The sequence below is a fragment of the Falco peregrinus genome, chromosome 2 (assembly GCF_023634155.1).
Source record: "Falco peregrinus isolate bFalPer1 chromosome 2, bFalPer1.pri, whole genome shotgun sequence".
NCBI lineage: Eukaryota > Metazoa > Chordata > Aves > Falconiformes > Falconidae > Falco > Falco peregrinus.
Window position 1 is genome coordinate 120952257 of NC_073722.1, and position 17689 is coordinate 120969945.

At 41.6% G+C, this 17689-nt stretch overlaps 1 protein-coding gene across 3 annotated transcripts in view; it reads right to left on the minus strand.

Moving 5' to 3' along the window:
• Positions 1-13229, minus strand: part of CA10 (carbonic anhydrase 10) — a 209864-nt gene extending 196635 nt beyond the window's left edge. Inside the window, exons 1-3 of one of the 3 annotated variants that reach the window (XM_027795704.2) lie at positions 12925-13229; positions 12117-12257; positions 11771-11858 (exon numbers count right to left, since the gene is read on the minus strand). In XM_027795704.2, coding sequence (XP_027651505.1) covers positions 11771-11831 — 61 coding nt within the window. In that variant the 5' untranslated portion in view covers positions 11832-11858; positions 12117-12257; positions 12925-13229. Of the gene's footprint in view, positions 1-11770; positions 12258-12338; positions 12432-12924 lie in introns of those variants that run through there. The other 2 variants (XM_027795705.2, XM_005243656.3) reach the window with 2 other exon arrangements.
• Positions 13230-17689: the final 4460 nt, after the last annotated feature.

The following is a 17689-nucleotide window of genomic DNA, read 5'->3' on the forward strand; positions in this document are numbered from 1 at the left end:
CCAGACCATTAATCTCTGCAGCCTCAATTTTAATCCAGCAATAACCAAAGTGATTGAAAATCATTCTGACCACATGACTAGTAAAGCTCCTAAGCACGGTTCTCTCACATACCTGAATCCCAGCAGCAGAGGTCAAAGTATGTTTCTAATGTTTCTATTTACCAAGAGACCTCTGCTTAAATACTTAACTACACTCAACGCCAACATTTTTGGCGGAGTAATTCCACTGCACACTACCTCTGTGAACTAGAGCTGATGTGAAGATTTTATTTTAGACTTTATTTCAGTCTGTATTAGCAAAGCTTACTTTTTTCCCTGGCAAAACATCCAAAACAAAGTTGTGTAAAACAAGTACTTTTTTGTTTCTACATTATTTTAAATAAATGTGTAGGAATTGATGAGTGTCATTCCAAGCAAATGCCAGGAGATTATTTCTGTACAGTTTATATAATATCAGTGAAAATTATATCCAAAACATTTCAGAGTTTTAAAAATAATGCAATGGTATTATGTCATATACTTTTGTTTCTATATAAAAAATGCTCTATTTCAAAGATTTTAAGAGCTGGAGTATTCTGTGACTAGAATCAATTCTTAGGTGTCCAGTAATGTGATGATATTATGTGATCCAGACACACTTCATCATTTGGTCCCTCACAACAGCAATCAGGTTATCAGTAAGGAAGACATTGAAAGGGAGATCTGCTAAGTATTTAAAAAAATAAAACCACGGTAGACACAGAAAGTCCCAATTACACAGAGTAAGGAACTAAAAATGGGAGAGTTATAAGCATGAATTATGAGAGTTACTTGCTCCTCTTTGTGAAGCATCAAGCAGAGTCAAAGCAGGACAATGGCTGGAGGAAAGGAAGAAGGTTTACAGCCTCTGTGGCCTTTGGTAGATATAGCCCAAATACATAAATACAATGCAAATGTATTGTAGAGCTTTGTCCGGTCATTTTTATAAATAGTGCAATACTTATGTACACTTTCTTGCTCATGGTAGAAATTTATTCATAGTATCATATATGAACTCTTACCTCATTTAAAATGTGGGGAATTTTTCCACTGATACATACTGAATATGCTACCCCCTTCTCTCAGCAGTAGGGAGGACATGTTTGGCTTATTTTGGTCCCAGACAGAGGGACAGATAGAAGCTCAAGTGTTTTTATACCCCCCACAAGACGTTTCCTATATCAGTCTGAATAAACTCTGCTTATGCAATCTAGACTGTGCCAGCACCGCCTGGCAGAGTGGGTCTTCCCTCATGACACAGCACAGCTGTGCCACTGTCCCTCCACCAGCCATGCCATGCAGCCCCACAGCCCATCTGTATACAGCATGTCCTCTCTATAGCACAGTTTGAGGTCTGATCAAAATAAAATTAAAATTTGTGCTGAAAAAAAAAATGGAACAGATGTTCACAAGGGAAAATCATTGTGATTACCACTTATCTCTTGCTATTTCACTTTTTAGGTTTTGGGGTTTGTTTAGGTTTGTCCAGGGCAAATCTGTTTACTATAGTGAAAAATGGTGTCCATTTCATTCTGGGCATCCATAATGTGAGAATTAACAAATTACAATCCAGGTTATTTTAAGTCTCATTGCACAGTTTCTCTTGCTATGTTAGTCATACTAGAAAAGTCTGTATCTTCATTTTACTACACAAAGAACTGATATGATTTTACCTGGATAAAAATCTGTTTTCTACACAACTGTATAATTTCATCAGAGATTATGAAAATTTCTGCTCATCTTAGCTGGGCTTTTCCAAAGATTTTGTATTATTCATCTATTATACCACTGCTACTCCTTGCTTCAGCAAAGCACTTCAGCACATCCTTAATCTAAGTTGTTTTATACAATTACGTATTAAGACTCGGATACAGAAGAACACTTAAGCATGCCTTTTAAGTTTTGCATTTATCTGAATCTGTGTATTAATATATCACAATAAAATCTTAAAGAGGATGACTGTTTTTAGCTTGCAAGTATGAAAACATACTTATGCTAGCTAATAAAAATAAATCATGTTATTTATTACTCTGTTTTGCATCCTGTTCCATAGTGAGTTAAATACCTGTGACTCTAGAGCAAAGGCACAACTACAGACTGGCAAAGATGAATTGTTAACAACTTACAGAGAGTGCCAGGGGGCTACTGAAGACAAAAATTATGCATCTGCAGATAACTTTAAATCCCACTTGCAATTACTAACTGCCACATAGTACCCTCAGGATTATCTGGGCAAACGAGAGGAGATGTGGAGTCCTTGTAGATTACTTTGTTTTCCAACAGGCACAAAAAAATACTGTAACAATAAGATATCGCTTATAAATATGAATGCGAAGAAAATAAAACCACAAATGGTGAAGCCAGGTGAATATATTGGAAAATAAAAAGTAGGAGCTACAGACATCATGGGTAAAATGTCCTGGGGTGAGGATTTCACCCCCCAAATAAATTTGCATATATGTACACAGCATATCCAACTGCATCAGTATGTAAAGGGACCTGTTGGTCTGTTGAGAGAGCAAATTTCAAAGAGAAAATTTAGGGCCAAAACCTCTGGTGCCCTTAATTTCCTCTTGTTGCCTACATCTGCACCAAGTGGATGAGAAACATGAGGCAGGCGAAGTGCTGCACTTCGAGGAACCTATTTGTTAAAAACAAATTTGTTAGTCACAATAAAACCATAAAGAGGCCAAGTGAATGAGTGTTCATAATTTAAGCAGAATTTACGTAACACATGTTTATGGAGGAACCTTGTGTGGGTCAGAATTTTACCTTAGTATAACACCAACTCCTGGAAACCAATTTCAGGTAAAATTCTTAAATATACCATAATTATACCTCATGATAATTTCACTGCTATTACCATGAAGAGAAAAAATACCTCATAATACACAGGCAGTGAGAGGAGTGGGCCAGCCCCTGAGAAGACACACCAGGCCCCACCAGGAGACCCTTCACTTCTGGGGAAGCCGCGCAAGTTTAAACACTGAGGATAAATCTAGCTGAAGCCATCCGCACAAAGTCAGGAGGCAAGGGGGCAGATATGACCGCACACTCGCTGCTCATCTGGGCTTCAAGTTTGAGAGTTTTTACAAGGTCATTTTTACGTTTCTTGGGGCCTGGCTGCCAGGTTCCATCATCCACTGAATTTGCTGAGCATGCCCAGCTGTAGCCGCCCCCTCTCCAGTCAGAAACCAAAAGGCAGCGGTAGCATGTAGCTCACTGAAACCATTCTCAGATATTTCTAGAAGTTTGCAAGGACGGTCACCTTCCTGCAGGGCACAGCCTCTCTGCCCACCAACATGAGGAAGGCAAGGAGGCAGCTCTGCAGCCGCGCTGGTTAGTCCCGTCAGCGAGTGAGGAGCAGCAGGGCACAGGGCTGAGGCCGGCTGACAGGGGTTGAGGTCGAAGGCACCTCAGAGCTGCTGACATGGCTTCTCACCGTTCTCTCCACAGCCTGACCCAAAGCTACGTGGCTGTGCAGGACCCGCGTTGACAAGGTTGAAGCAGCTGGAGCCCAAGGTGGGGGATGAGGCTGCAGAGCCTGCAGGGTCATCCCAGGGCCCATCACTGCCTTCCCTCCTCAGCCTGGCGCCATGGAGGCCTCGCGCTCCCTCATGCTGGTGAGTTGCTGTCCATGAGGTGATTCAGTGTCATACCCTGACCAGAAACAAGGTGTAAGGATAATCCTAGTGTTGCAAGGCAGAAGTGAGGGTGAAAATGGACTGTAATTACTTAAATTGCTGCTGTGTGACCTTTCACATATTTTACCTCAGTTTCTCTGTGAAACTGTGGCCAACACTATATAATCCCTGCAAACTATTCCAAGGTCTGCCACCAACATTCGTTTTTTCTTCTTTTTGACTGCAATATAATGCAGAGCTCTTCTCATTCAAACCATTCATTCTTAGAAAAATCTAGACTGCACATTCCCATTCAGAGAAATCTCCTGTCAGTAGCTGTTCACACACTCCCAAGCAGCAGGATTAGGAGCAGCACAGGATCAAACGTGTTTTCTCTACAGCAGCAGCAGCCCTTCCCTTGCATAACTGCAGCTTTCCACATGGCAAATAACGCACCTCAGCTGCAAATTATATGACATTCCACCTATACATGAAGAAATAGCTCATTCTCCATACAACTTCATTTTTAGGGAACACTACTATTGTTATCCTTTTCTGCCAGCAAGCATGAATCTTCAGCACTACTTTTTTCCTAAAGAGTTTCTTTTCTCTGCCACAACGCCAAATGCAAACTAATGCTCTTTCTAGAAGCCCAAGTATGTCACCTTGCCAAATAAAATGTAACTGTGTCAGTAGCAATCCTTCCTGACCTGCTTCTTCAGCTATCCGACTGCCATCCTACCAGGAGCACAGCTATCAGGCAGGGGGAGGACATGGTCATTCCAACATCACTTCAAATGGTGCCATTTTCTGTAGTCACATATGAAAAAACCTTTCTCTGTTACTCGTTATCTTTTTCTTTTAACATTAATAAGGCAAATTCTGTCAGAGTCCTGCTGTGCTAGTCTTTCTACCCATGGCAGAACAGAAAACCTCTATTCTGATGACTCTTCTTGAAGCAGAACAGGGATTAAAGTAGTTAACAGTAGGAAAGAACTTAAATTGGAAACAACCCACAAAACTGACAAGATGATGTTTTTTCAAAAACCATGTTTCCCTCTAAATCCATCTACTCAAATGCTACTTCCAAAAGCTGGAGATGTCAACACATTTAGAGGGGAAAAAAAGGATAACGTTGCTTAGCTTCCTCCTCCATGCCTGTGCTTAGAAGCAACTTTGGACCAGTCAGTGCACAACTCTTAGCTGTTTCATACTTAAAAGCCAGATAACAAACATACAGTATTCTGAGCTTGACGAAGTTAAGCACTAATGATAAAGGGACAAAGAAAGAATGTCAAAATGAGAGATATTATGTCTATACTTATCTTAGTATCTTGTTAAAAAAGTACATTCTAATTAGTTATTTGTGAATTACAGGTACTGTGATATTTTCCTGGCAATAATATTACAAAAGATAAAACTGTCAGGCATTTAGGTTTAATATTAATTTTACTACAGAAATTCAAATGTTACAGATACATAAATTTACACCAGAAATGTTTTCATGTGGAAAAATACACCAAGGAATAAAAGTGTTTATATTCTTTAGTTCTGACCATTGCTTTCAGTACACTATGTACGTGGGAACTGATCACCTTCCATTCCTCCAGATGAAGAAAAGAAAATTAAATACTTTAGGGCTATAATCCTGGATAGGCTGTACCTAGCACTCCACAGGAGCACAGAGACCTGCCATCTAAAGCTGTTCTCATTGTCAAGCTTTAAGTTTTTGCAATTTTTAAGGCCCAAATCTCATTAACACTAAAGCCATTTATAACATTTTCAGAGCTCCAAGGTCTTTTAAGGTGGGTGTAAATATAGCTTTCCTTATGCCTTCTTACCTCAACTGTCAACTGCTAAGCACTGCATGAAAATGTTTCCCATACTGACAAATAAGAAATTTACATTTATAAGCACCCATGTGCCTATAAGGCCCCCAAATACTTGTCTACATCACCAGGAAGGCTACTATACTACACAGAATATAGGTCTAAAATGTTTCAGTCCTCAATTTTTATGACAGTAATAACTTGCTATTTTATCTTCAAAAAATTCCATTAAAAGACCCTTGACAGCTTTTTAACCATCAGTGGTTAAACAGCAATAAAATATTCTACTACTTTGAATTCAACTGTAAACAGGTTAGGCTGCAAATTCTCCTAAATTCCAGATTATCACCCTTTTCAAAAATTTATTTCCTATTTATTTACCCTTAATGTTTCATTTTATATATCACAGCAGAATTTTTTGCTAACTGATATTCCCCACTGTATGGGCAGGCATTTTTGCACTTTCTGATGGCATTTCTATTTTCTGTTCCTTCCTATATGATGTTACTAAAGATAAAAAGAAGATAGGAGCAAAATAACACTTATCTCAGTATGTCAGTGTTGTCCATAACTAACTGTCATCTAGTTTTGTCTGCTGCTTGAGCTGGTAATGAGATAATGATAAAACAGTTTTATATAGTCTTCTATTAACAGTCCAGATGGGCCAATCATCCACTTCAGTCTTTGCCATGTTAAGTTTAGCCATAAACAATCAGGAAAGATGAAAACAGCAGTTCCCTCCTCAGCTAAATTACAACCTTTCAACCAAGAAAGCAGGTGATACTTTGACCAATAGCAACTAATAAGCAAAACAACCTTTTAGCGTAAGCAGGAATCCCTTGTTCATTGGTATACAAGGAATATTCATAATGCAAATGAAAGCCATTTCAGTCCTTGCTGAATTAAAAATCTAGCTGTTGTAGATTGAAATCTAGCTGTTGCAGATTTAAGAACTAAAACCTTTCCGAGAATATCAAGGGCAAAACCTCTCTATAACATCAGTTGTATCTCAAAGATTTACAGAATACCTTAAATTCCTATCTTAAATAAGAATACATTAAATACCCTAAATTAGACTTAAATTGAGAGCAATTATTTGAGTTGGGGTTTTATTCCTATTTTTAATTTCTTCTTGGACCCTTGGTATCTAGTTCAATCGCATTAACAATGAGGCAACTCAACAAGGTGAAGAGGTCCCTTTGAAAACTGGGTATCTTCATAACCGAGATTTGGAAAAAAAAAAGCAGCAATTACTGGTTTCTTTCCATCAGTTTATTGGATGGAAAATAGCTCGGCACAATATGTGCAAAACTATTCATAAACGTTCCCTTCTACTACCTTTACATAAACTAAAAATATGTGTGTTGTTTTGGCACTTTAGCGCATAACTGGTCACGCTGTAGCTGTAAAACTAACAATAAAAATAGAATGATGAAAAATACAGGACACACACACATTAAAAAAAAAAAAGAGTAAAGCAGACATTTATAGGAGACTACAAGGCTATTTCCATAGAATTTCAAAGCATAAACATCTTCACACCTTTTGCAAAGGCAGCAACATCTCCAAGGTGAGAAACCATTCAAGTGCTAAGGAACTGAGAGTCTTTAGATCCAACATATGGCCTCCATCCTGTGTATGAATGTGAACAGGAGGATTGAATTCACGTGGATTTTCAGTAACATCAACAAACCCCGTGCAGGCATGAAGGTTGGCCCACACACATGAAGCTGTGGAGATGGGACAAAGCAGGAAAGAATACTACAATGGATTGGATGCCAAAAGCTCTTAGCTACCAGATGCACTAGGCCGCATGTCATACCTTCTTATATGCCCAGTGATTACTTTCTCTCATATATATTTATCTGTGCTATGAATAATTTCTTTCCCTAGGATATCACATTTCTTACTTAAAAGTGCCAGAAAAAGCTACTTCTGTGACACTATTTTAGAATAATTAACTTGGTTTCAACATTATTGTCCAAACATAGCAATGAACTATTCGTTGTTAGTTGCTAATGGACATTAGAGTCTAGATGCTCTTCTCTTCTGCAAAACTACTGTAGCTTGAATTATCTCAGGTTGTACAATGCTAAGACAAGAAGAGTTATCAGACCTTACAGACCATCATTCAACAGGTAATTCAAGCCCTGGCATAATTTAGAGTTCCTGTAGGATAACTCTGTGTTATGCCAAGTAATAAGAGCTCAGAGACCACAGAAGCAGCAAGACAGAAAATGAAGTGCAACTGCACTCCAAATACACCCTTAGTCCTCAATGCCAAGAGATGCTACATTAGATGCTCAATACACAGTGGAATTCCCTGATAGAAAGGATTTTTTTTATACCATCTTAGTTGTTCATGATACATGATTTATGATCCCTGAGTGCTGCCAAACAGGCCAAAGAAGTTACATCATAAAAGGGATCTGCCCCTACGTGACTCGAGGATGACAGCAAAGGATGAAAATACTTCCAAATAATGAGAGTGCTGTAGGGATTGCATGAATTTCATCCATATTAATTCCTGCAAGCCAAACAATAAGAGGTAATATATCAATTCATAGGAAGCCACAAAGATGTTGAATATGCAGGTTTTATACATCATTTTGTTGATGGATTAACAGAAAATGTACATAGAAACCTTCTTAATCGATGCCCATGACAGTAGCATTTTCTTCTTTAAATGAAGTATCCTGCAAAGGTTTGAAAACAGCATCCTGGGTTGGGTTTTTTTTTCTTGAAATTGATTGTTAATACCTAGAATCGCAAAAAAATTGCTCATGGTTTATACAAATGACTATGCAAGCAAAGGTGGCAGCCATTATGGGATCAACAACATCCTATCTGAGAACACTGATGCTAATTAAATCTTTGGTGGTATTATTATTAGCCAGGAAGGAAATTCTAGACATCATACCAACTATTATACTCTTTCTATATAAACAGCATAATCCCCATACCATGATTATCTCTGTCTTTAAAGTAACAACCACCAGAGAGGTCTTATTCCAGCATCCTATCTACAGGACACCTTCACTTCCACTACCCTGTGTTCCTTCAGTGCTGTAGTATCATTAAAAAGAACAAACCCTCAAAAGTCATAATACAAATCACAACTGTTTTTCCTCAGAGACTACAATTCAAAGGAATAAATATGCATCATGACTTTGAAGGAAAGAGAGGGCTTTAATTTCTTTCTAAAGAACAGAAACTGTTTTGTGGTCCTTCAATCTGTTCTTACTTCACATTTCCATTTGCACAAAGAAACTAGATTCTCCCTTTAAACAAGCAATTTCAAGTAGAAAAAGCCTTAATTCAGTATGCCAAGAAAACAAAAATATTCAGACTATGAAGTTCCACAGATAAATTATTTCCCAAACACAAGGGCCAGTAATTAAAAAAAAAATAAATCTATTCCTAAATCTTAGTATCATTTCTTCCAAACCAAGCAATCGATCATACATACAGGTAATTGACTGATAAAAAATACTAGCTATTAAATATTTTGAAAATAGATATACCTCTTTCTAATAGATAAAATTACTTTCCATATAAAAAGTCTCACAAAAATACATGCATGAGAGACACTAAAAAGCCAACTGTATAACTTTGTTATTTATTTTAAATAAGAACACAGCCTAAGTGCTGTATTTGTCATAATTTACATAAAAACACATAGCAAAAGAAAATGTGACATATAATATCGAACCTATGTTTAATAAGTTTACTAATAATGATAAACTAACTTCATAGTTTATTCATTTCAGTGACTGACATCATCCCTTTGAATAGGAGCCCTTAACAGGCCCTAATCCAAATAACCAGTGGAATTAGTAGGAGGGCCATTACAGGTTTAAATAAGACACTGAATCGAGTGTTTGCTAATGTTCAGGAAAGATCCATGCACAGAAAACCAATCTTGTATCTTTGTTGCTGAAACAACTGATTTAATAAGAAAGGGGAAAAAAACCAAACCAAAACAAAACAATACTACCACACTCCTTAATTCACAATTCTGTCAATTGCAGCAGTGTGCTCAGCTAATGGGGTTTTCCAGTAACATGTTGAATGAATGACCAGTGCTGGTGCTAAAAATACAGTTTCTGGAATCCAGTGTTGAGGCAAAACTTAACAGGCTTCAATACACCTTCTCTTACTTATCCAGACATCCCAGCTAGATAATATGCTACAGAACATAGTGTAAAAAGGTTGACAGAGGAAAGATACAAAGTATTAGTGACAGTAAAATATCTACAGATCTTAATCCTTTTTACCAAGATGACAAATACTAAGGCTTCCTGAAAAAAATAAAAATCCCTTGGAAGAAAAAAAGAGAAGAAAGACTAAAGAATGCAGACATTCTCTAAGTGGTTAAAATTATTTGAAACGACAGCTTTAACCATGCAGCAAAGGCATCCCACCATTCACTTATTCACTTTATTCCCCCCCAAAAAGGCACAAAAAAGAGAAAACAGAGATGGATATCAGTCTGTTCTTAGTGCTAGAGGGAGATGGAGAGCGAGGAGAGCCCCTGCAGGACTGATCCTAGTATCGGTTTCCAAAGCCTGGGTTCCTATGTCTGAAGATGAGGAAAGGCGGGGGTGGAAGATAAGGAAACACTGGCAGCTAAATGTGTGGCATAAGGACCTGCACAGAATGGGACAGCTTCTTTCTGTCTCAGGATATTACTGTCAGAATGGCCAAGAAAGCGATGAGCTTCATTTTTCCATTCTCACTGTGGTACTTTAAGAAGTGCCTAATTTGAAGAGAACTGGACAGGTGGCATATCACGCTGAGCTAAATTGATAAGTGTGAGATTTAAATGACAAGAGACAGCAGGTTTTGCTGTTCTAAAGACTGAGAGAGTGAATTATTCTGATGGTACCAATGGGCACAAGTGGAAGGTCAGCCTGGGGAGCTGCCAGTATCACCCGGGTGCCTGGTAGCAGATGGTGCCAGTCTGTGGGGATAAAAGAAGGACTGACGTACCCCATGGGCTGACAGCAACACCATTTTTTCAGGAATAAAAAATCTGCGGGCAGGTGCAGACAAATGAAATTAACATAGATGCTGCCACCCCAAATGTTAGGGTAAGTGTCGCCAGTCCGAGGGCTGTAAGGGTGGATCTGTCGGGAAGCGCTGCAGAAGGCGCAGTGGGGGCAGGCACTGCCAGGGTGAGATGCTGCAGGTGCTGCTGGCTGGGGGCTGTGGCTGGGAGACAGTCCAGGCCAACCTCTGCATGGTCCCAAGGGAGCTTTAGAGCTCCCTCTTCCTAAGCACCTCCAGGCTGGACACTGAGATGCCCACCAGGACACCCTGCCTCCCCCCAGCAGTGCCATGCCTTGCCTGTGCTGCTTGCGTTCCCATTTCCGGACTTACGCAATGACTTGAGGGCAGAAGCTGCCTGCAGAGAAGTGGAACAGCAGGAGATGCAGGCAGCCTGGATCCCCATGGGGCTCCCTGAAGTGTCCCAAACTAGAAAACTGGCCACCTCCCCACTCCTGCCTCCTGCAACATAATTATTCCAGCATGACTGACATGACAAATTAACAAGGCAGACAGGGCTTTTGCAGTAGAAGGGAGTGTTTTCCCCAAGAATAAATTGTTTCAATCCTTTATGCTAGACACCTGGCTGTGCCTATTCATTAATTGGACAAGCTCTGGTGACAACTGAAATTACCAGACTTCTACATACTGGAGGGGAGAGAGATCTTTGCAAGCTTAAAATAAGGCGGCTAAGGCTGGAATCCCAGCCGCCAAGGAGTTCTTTGAATGGAACAATTATTTTTTTTTTTTTAATTCAGAGCACGGCCATAGTAAAGGTCCTTTTAAAAGCAGAGGCACATTACTCACTGTTATTTCTCCCTTTGCAGACCCTGAACCATGGCACCAGAACATGACAACTCTGCCAATGAACCGCAAACCTTTTAAGATCTGTAGATGAGCCAAGTTTAAGAACTTCAGGAGCTATGAAATTCCAGGATTACTGCAATTTTGCAATTAATTATCACAATCAGGTACATTAGGAATTATAAGCATCTCCTTAATCAGTACACTGTTGTTATTTATTGCAAATAATCATAATTACTACACAGGTATCGGAAGGGGGGGGGGGATGATGTTTTATTTCTGTCACGACCCACTCGCAATACATCGTTCACATATTTTTCAACTACTGTTTTGGTTGGGGTTTGACAGTACTTCTTGTCCCTTATTAAGGGGAAGCCTGGGAACCCTCTAGGGTATTTCTCACACACCCCTCCCCCCCCCCCCCCCCTTTCTGTGCTAGCTGTGTACCTGAAATGCAGACGATGAAATTCGCTTGCAGAAGAAAAAGCACCTCCCAAACAATTTCCATCCTCCGATTCTCATGCCAAGTGCATCCCTCGGCGAAAAAAAATAACAAAGATCAATATCGCAGTTTGAACGATCCCAGCAAATTTCCTTTCGGACTTGCAGACTGTATTCCCCAGATGTGCTGACAACACATGTCCGAGCTCTCTCTCTGCACGGCTCAAGCGAGATCCCTTCCCTTCCTTCGCCCTCCAAAAAACACCACGAAGACAACTGCCAGCACCGGGCTCTTCCTCCACGACTGAGAAAAAAATCCACCAGATTTCCCAACAAGACATAGACAACAAACCCCAACTGATCCGGTCCGGAGAGTCTCTATTCCAGGGTAGCCAGATGCAAGTTCCCCCCAAACTCTGCACGTCTCAGCGGGGCAGTGCCAGCATGCCGGGGGGAGGGAGGCGGCGGAGGGAGGGGGGTTCCTCTCCTGCTGCTACAAAATGAGCGGAAAGAGATTAACACCCGCTGCAACGCATCCCCACACCCCCCCACACCCCCCCGCATGCTACCGCACCTCCACGGCGCGGAGCACGTAGCAGCCGGCTCCCCCCAGCCCTGCCGGGGTTCTGCAATGGCCGGCGCGGCGGCTTTCCGCCAGGCGACTGCAGGGGTCGTTCTTGCCCCGCGCACGGAGCTGCCCTTCCCCGGCCGGGATGGCCCCGGCGCCGCCGCCCCCCGCGGCCACCTCCGCACCGGCGGCCCCGCAGCGCGGAAACGCCCTGGGCGAGGGATGCGTGTGTGTCAGTGTTACACTGGGGGTCTGGGTCCGTCCGTCCGTCCACCCCCTCCCCATCTGAACTGCACAAGTACAGTCTGCAAGCAGCCGCGGATTGCGTGCATCGCCGGCCGGTTTCGCTGAAGATGCCAACGTTTTAAAACTTATTTCAACAAGAAAGAAAAGCCAAACAAGCCCAAACTTCTCGCGGGTTTGATGGTAGGAAGGACGAGAGGCTACAGCCAAGAGTTAGCCAAGTACCTGCGCTGCAGTGTGTGTCTAATTGCACCCCCCCATCCACAATACTTCTGCGTACATTCCCCCCACCCCAACTAAAAAAAAAAAAAAGCAACCAGTATCAGTTTTGGGGCAATCTCTTACTTACCCCCAAATCCTCCTGCTTTTTATTTTTTTCAGCTCATCGGATTTGCCACTCCTGCCTGCAGTCCCAAAAACAAATCGAGGCCAAGCTCCCAGCCGCCTGCTGCAGCCACCTACCACCACCTCAGCTGCCAGGAGGTACCATAGCTCGCTGGCTTCCCCCCGCTCCTCCCCTAAGCCCCACTATTTTGCCATTTCCCCGAGCCGGGGGCTGTGTTGCGGGGGGCCGCGGGCCGCGGGCGGCAGCGCCGGGCACAGCGGGGACTCGGCGCGGCGGCGCGCACGGCGCGGGCCGGCGGGGGAGCGCTCCGCCGCGGAGGCGGTGCCTGAGCGGGCGGCGGCGGGGCCGCACCGCAGCAGAGGGGGCTGCGGCTGGGACCGGGCCGCCGGCAGCGGGCAGGAGGAAAGCGTTAAAAAAAACAACCCAACAACCTGCCTCCCGCGCGGCCGCCTCGGCTCTCTGTCTTCTCAGGCACATTCCAGAAGGTGCTGCTCACTTTGTTTAAAATATGGGTCCGATTTTAACCGCCCCCCCGCCACCACCCCCACCACCACCACCACCCCCCAAAAGAAAAAAAAACAAACGCAAAAGAATAAAAAGGAGGTGCACCTGGCGCGGGGGGAGGTTGGGTTTCCCGTTCTGCGGAAAGGGAAGCTGGGCGCAGGAAGGCAGCGTTGGCAGAGTGCAGGGGCTGCGGGCTGGGGAGCGGCGCGGCGCAGGGAGGTGGGCAGGGGTTGCCCCGGGCCGTGGCGCCCTGCGAGGTGGCTCGGTCTGTCATGACAGAAGGGAGGGGGCTGGGGTTTTGGGCTGCAAACGAGAATCCTGGCTCAGGGCAGGTGTGAAAAGGTGATCCTGCAACTGCTTCGACTGCGGATGCTTTCATTGATCACTGTAAGGCAGAGGGAAGGGGGAGGGAGAGAGATGCTCTGGGTTTCAAACTGGTATCCCAGCTCTTGGCAAGTATGCAGAGGTCATATTACAAATACTCCAGCGGGGGATGCATGCATAATAGATCTAACATAGTTTGGTTTATAAACCTCCAGCCCAGGGCATACTTGTAAAATGCACCTTTGTCTAGATTCCAGCAAAATGAGGATGCCTGGATCTCTAAATGGGGAAGGAGAGGATCTTTAAGAGAAGAAACCACAGGCTAGGTTGTTATTTTCATCAGCTCTGAGAAATGTGTAGGTGTCATAGGTTTCAAGTCATCCTGATGGTATTTAATTGTGGTAGATCAGATTTCTAGAGTGCTTCAAAGCAACTGGATGGGACAAAAATCATCACTGTTTGAAAGGAAGAACTGGACTGCAGGCACTTAGTAGTCAATGTGATTCTTGTATTCATTTTGCTAGTTTTCCGGGTACTGTAAGTGCTCTTTGCACTGCAGCAGTCTCTGCTGATGTTTCCTCCATCTCTTCTCATGGGTTATAGACTCAGGATTTTAACAAACAGATAATTGCCATCATCTGCCCAGCAAGAACAGCAAGGCTGGAGATGAGGCACAGTCGTGCAAGGCTTTAGGGACAAATGACTTAATTCCCATATTTTTTAATGGATTTTCATTAAACAGTGGGGCTGTGCAGCAAGAGGGATTTTTTTCCTTGATAGGATTGCGGAATGCTGAGCGTCATTTGAATGCTTAAGTTTAGGCAATTGAGAATTATCCCTCTTGGGCAAAATGAAATGCATAGGATTTAGGGAACTAAGGCAGCCTGTGGGTGAGTAGGCATTTATCAAGTACGACATTATATAGATACACCTTTGGTCACTGAATGAATTGTCCAGAAGCACCAGGCTAGTACAGATTTTTAACAAGGCTGAAATATGATTTGCATCTGATTCTTGAAAAGTTAATGAAATAAGGACTGCAGGGAGTTGTCCTGAGTCATTCCTTTAAGATCACGTCATCAAATGAAGGCTCAGATTACCACAAGAACCCGAGACCTTGGTTGTTGAGTGTTCTGTTTTCAGTGTCATGCAAAATAACATATGCAATTCTCTTCTTTACGCCTTTTTTAAAATCCAACTTAATATCTCCTACTCTGGTAGTATAGAAAGCATGAGTGGCATCTTCTACCTGTAGTCTAGATGTGTGTAAGCACGCTTTAGGAAATGTTTAGTAAATGTTTCCATTGATAGTTACTAAACTGCTCTCCTCAAATAGATGAACATTTTCAATAGGTTTGTCTGTAAACTCTCTTTTGGGCTTTCCCAACTAATTTCTTAAAACAACATCTCAATTGGGAACATAAAAAAACCAGAAAGAGACCTTATCTTTTATATTTACACAGGCATCCTTGTTCCTAAACAAGTCTCCTTGAAATTATGTCATTACATGTGGGAAAATAAATGTCTCAAGCAAGTGAGATGACCTGCCATAAAAGGGTGTGTTGTCCATTAAGTCATCAAAGAATTGAACTGGTGACAAGAGAGAACGCCAAATCCCAAGCGGCAAGCTCATGTTTAATTCCTATTTATGTCAGTGGAACTTCAGCATGAGTTTAATGGCAGGAGAAAAATAGGTAGTTGATGTTGGCTGCTAGCAGATAGCCAAGACACCCAAATATATCAATTTTTGTGCATCTTTTTAGTGTGGTATGTTTATTGTCCTCATGCAAACCTTATACTCCTTTCAGTGACCTAGACTGAAAAATCTATGAAGGATCAAAGGCAAACCGAAAGTTTTTTTACCTGGAAAATACAGTAGTGAGCTCAGAAACACACATTATTTATTTTTTTTAAAAAATAGACAAATAGTAATGAGTTTATTCTGCTATTATTTATGTGCTGTGATGTTATTTGACTGGCAGTAGCCTTACAGCTTGGTTTGGAAGTCATTATGGCCATATTGGCTGCTGCAACTCCACAGGAAAGCTTAGTTCAATAAAGTTGAATGGATGTCAATATGAGCTTGTTCCAAAGCCCACTGAAATCAATTGGAATATTTCTGCAGACTTCGACAAGTTTTGGATCAGGCTTTCACTGTAGAATTTGGCACAGTATATTTGATCTCAAGGGAAATGGTTTAATATAGTAAGGTGTATTTGGGGTAGAAGCAGAACATAACTCTCCTGGGTACATTGGTGGTACATTCAAAACAGACAAAGATGCTGGCTGCAGCATCAATTTTTTATGATATGAGTTTCTATTCAAAACTCCTTCTTTAACTCACTAAATTGAAGTAGGTTGATATTTGCAGCATTTATTTGAGTTCCATTCATATTTATATATTTGGCTAAACTTCTTCAATTTAACCTTGCCAACCTTTAAGCTGTACTGAAGTCATTGGACTACTTATGTGCCTAGAGGTAAAAATGACTGCAGAGTGGTTTAAGAGTATCTATCATATTAATTGCACCTGGACACCTAGGTTCTTCAGGCCAGATTTATACAGGAAGACTTTTTGTTTTAGCTATGCAAACAGAGTTCAAAAAGTACCTAGAAAATCCACACATTTAAAGTTTTTTATAACAACATAACACATTCCAGTTCAGTAAAGCAGAATTAAGGTTTGTACCTTCTCAGTGGAGCCAGCATTTTGACTCATTTGACTCAAAATTAGCTTGGATCAGTAAAGATCAGTTGTAAAAACTGTTCTGAATGGGCAACTTCTGAGCAAAATGGGTTGAACTGTGGATCACCCTGTGTCGGTGGAAGAGGTTGCTGCCATTCATCACTACTGTGCTGCTGAAGGTTCCTACTGATCTGGTACAGCAGCTTGCCTGTGTGCTCCCTAGCTCATTTCTGTCAAAATAAGTCAGATCAGCAAAGGCCTGCTATTGAAGTTGTCTGCAGCTTCTGGCATGTTTCCAGCAATTAAGCTGGCAGAGCTGGAACAGTTCCTGCTCTTACTTGTTTTCCCCTGTCCCAAGGGCTGCTGGCCCCATGGCAGGGATGATGGAAGGACTTGTGAGTCAGCTTCTGAATTGCCACTGGGAACAGCCCAGGTTGTAAGCATGAACCAAAATCAATGTTAGATCAAACTCAAAGAAAGGGCCAATGCTGCAGTTCACTCGGGTGGAAGAAAGCTCAAGGGTCTCCAAATCCAAATGGGGATTTGAAGATTGAATGTTTGTTTATGCCTGAATTCAGTCCTCATAGTCATGTGTCTCATTTTTAACTTTCAGGAAGCCCCGCTCAAATTACAAAGATGCTTAAGTACCCTCTTGGTTCAGAGCTTAAGCAAGTTAATATTAGAAAGCCACTAGCAACAGGCAAGTTGCCGAAAATATAACTATAAATACCAAGCAATAATACTGCCACTTCATTTCGACCGCTCCTGTTCCATATATTGTTAGTGCCATGCTTTCTTGTATTTTCTGAGAATATCTTCAGTGCTTATAAATAGTGCTGACCACACTAAGGAAACTGATCAAAAATTTAACATATCATTGTAAAAATACAGCTTCTAAGAATCCATCAGTGCAATGGACATTAAGGTAATTCGTTTCTTGTATTGATGTTTTTTATCAAAACTGAGCTAGAATTTACATTTTACCGGTAGAGATAATGATGCAATTTATTTGAAGTTAAAAACACTCCTAACAAAGGAACAAGGAAAATGACTGGCAGTTAACTGTTAAGTCAGTCAATGTGGTTTTCCCATGAGTCAGTCTATTCATTATCATAAAGACTTATTTTCAGTTCAAATCCCTTTTTCATGTCTGAACTCCAGCAAACAGTGTTAAGACATCAAGTATTTGTGAAATAACATTCTTCTAATTCAAAAAGACATATGTAAACTGAAGTGATTTAGTTTTTCTGGAAG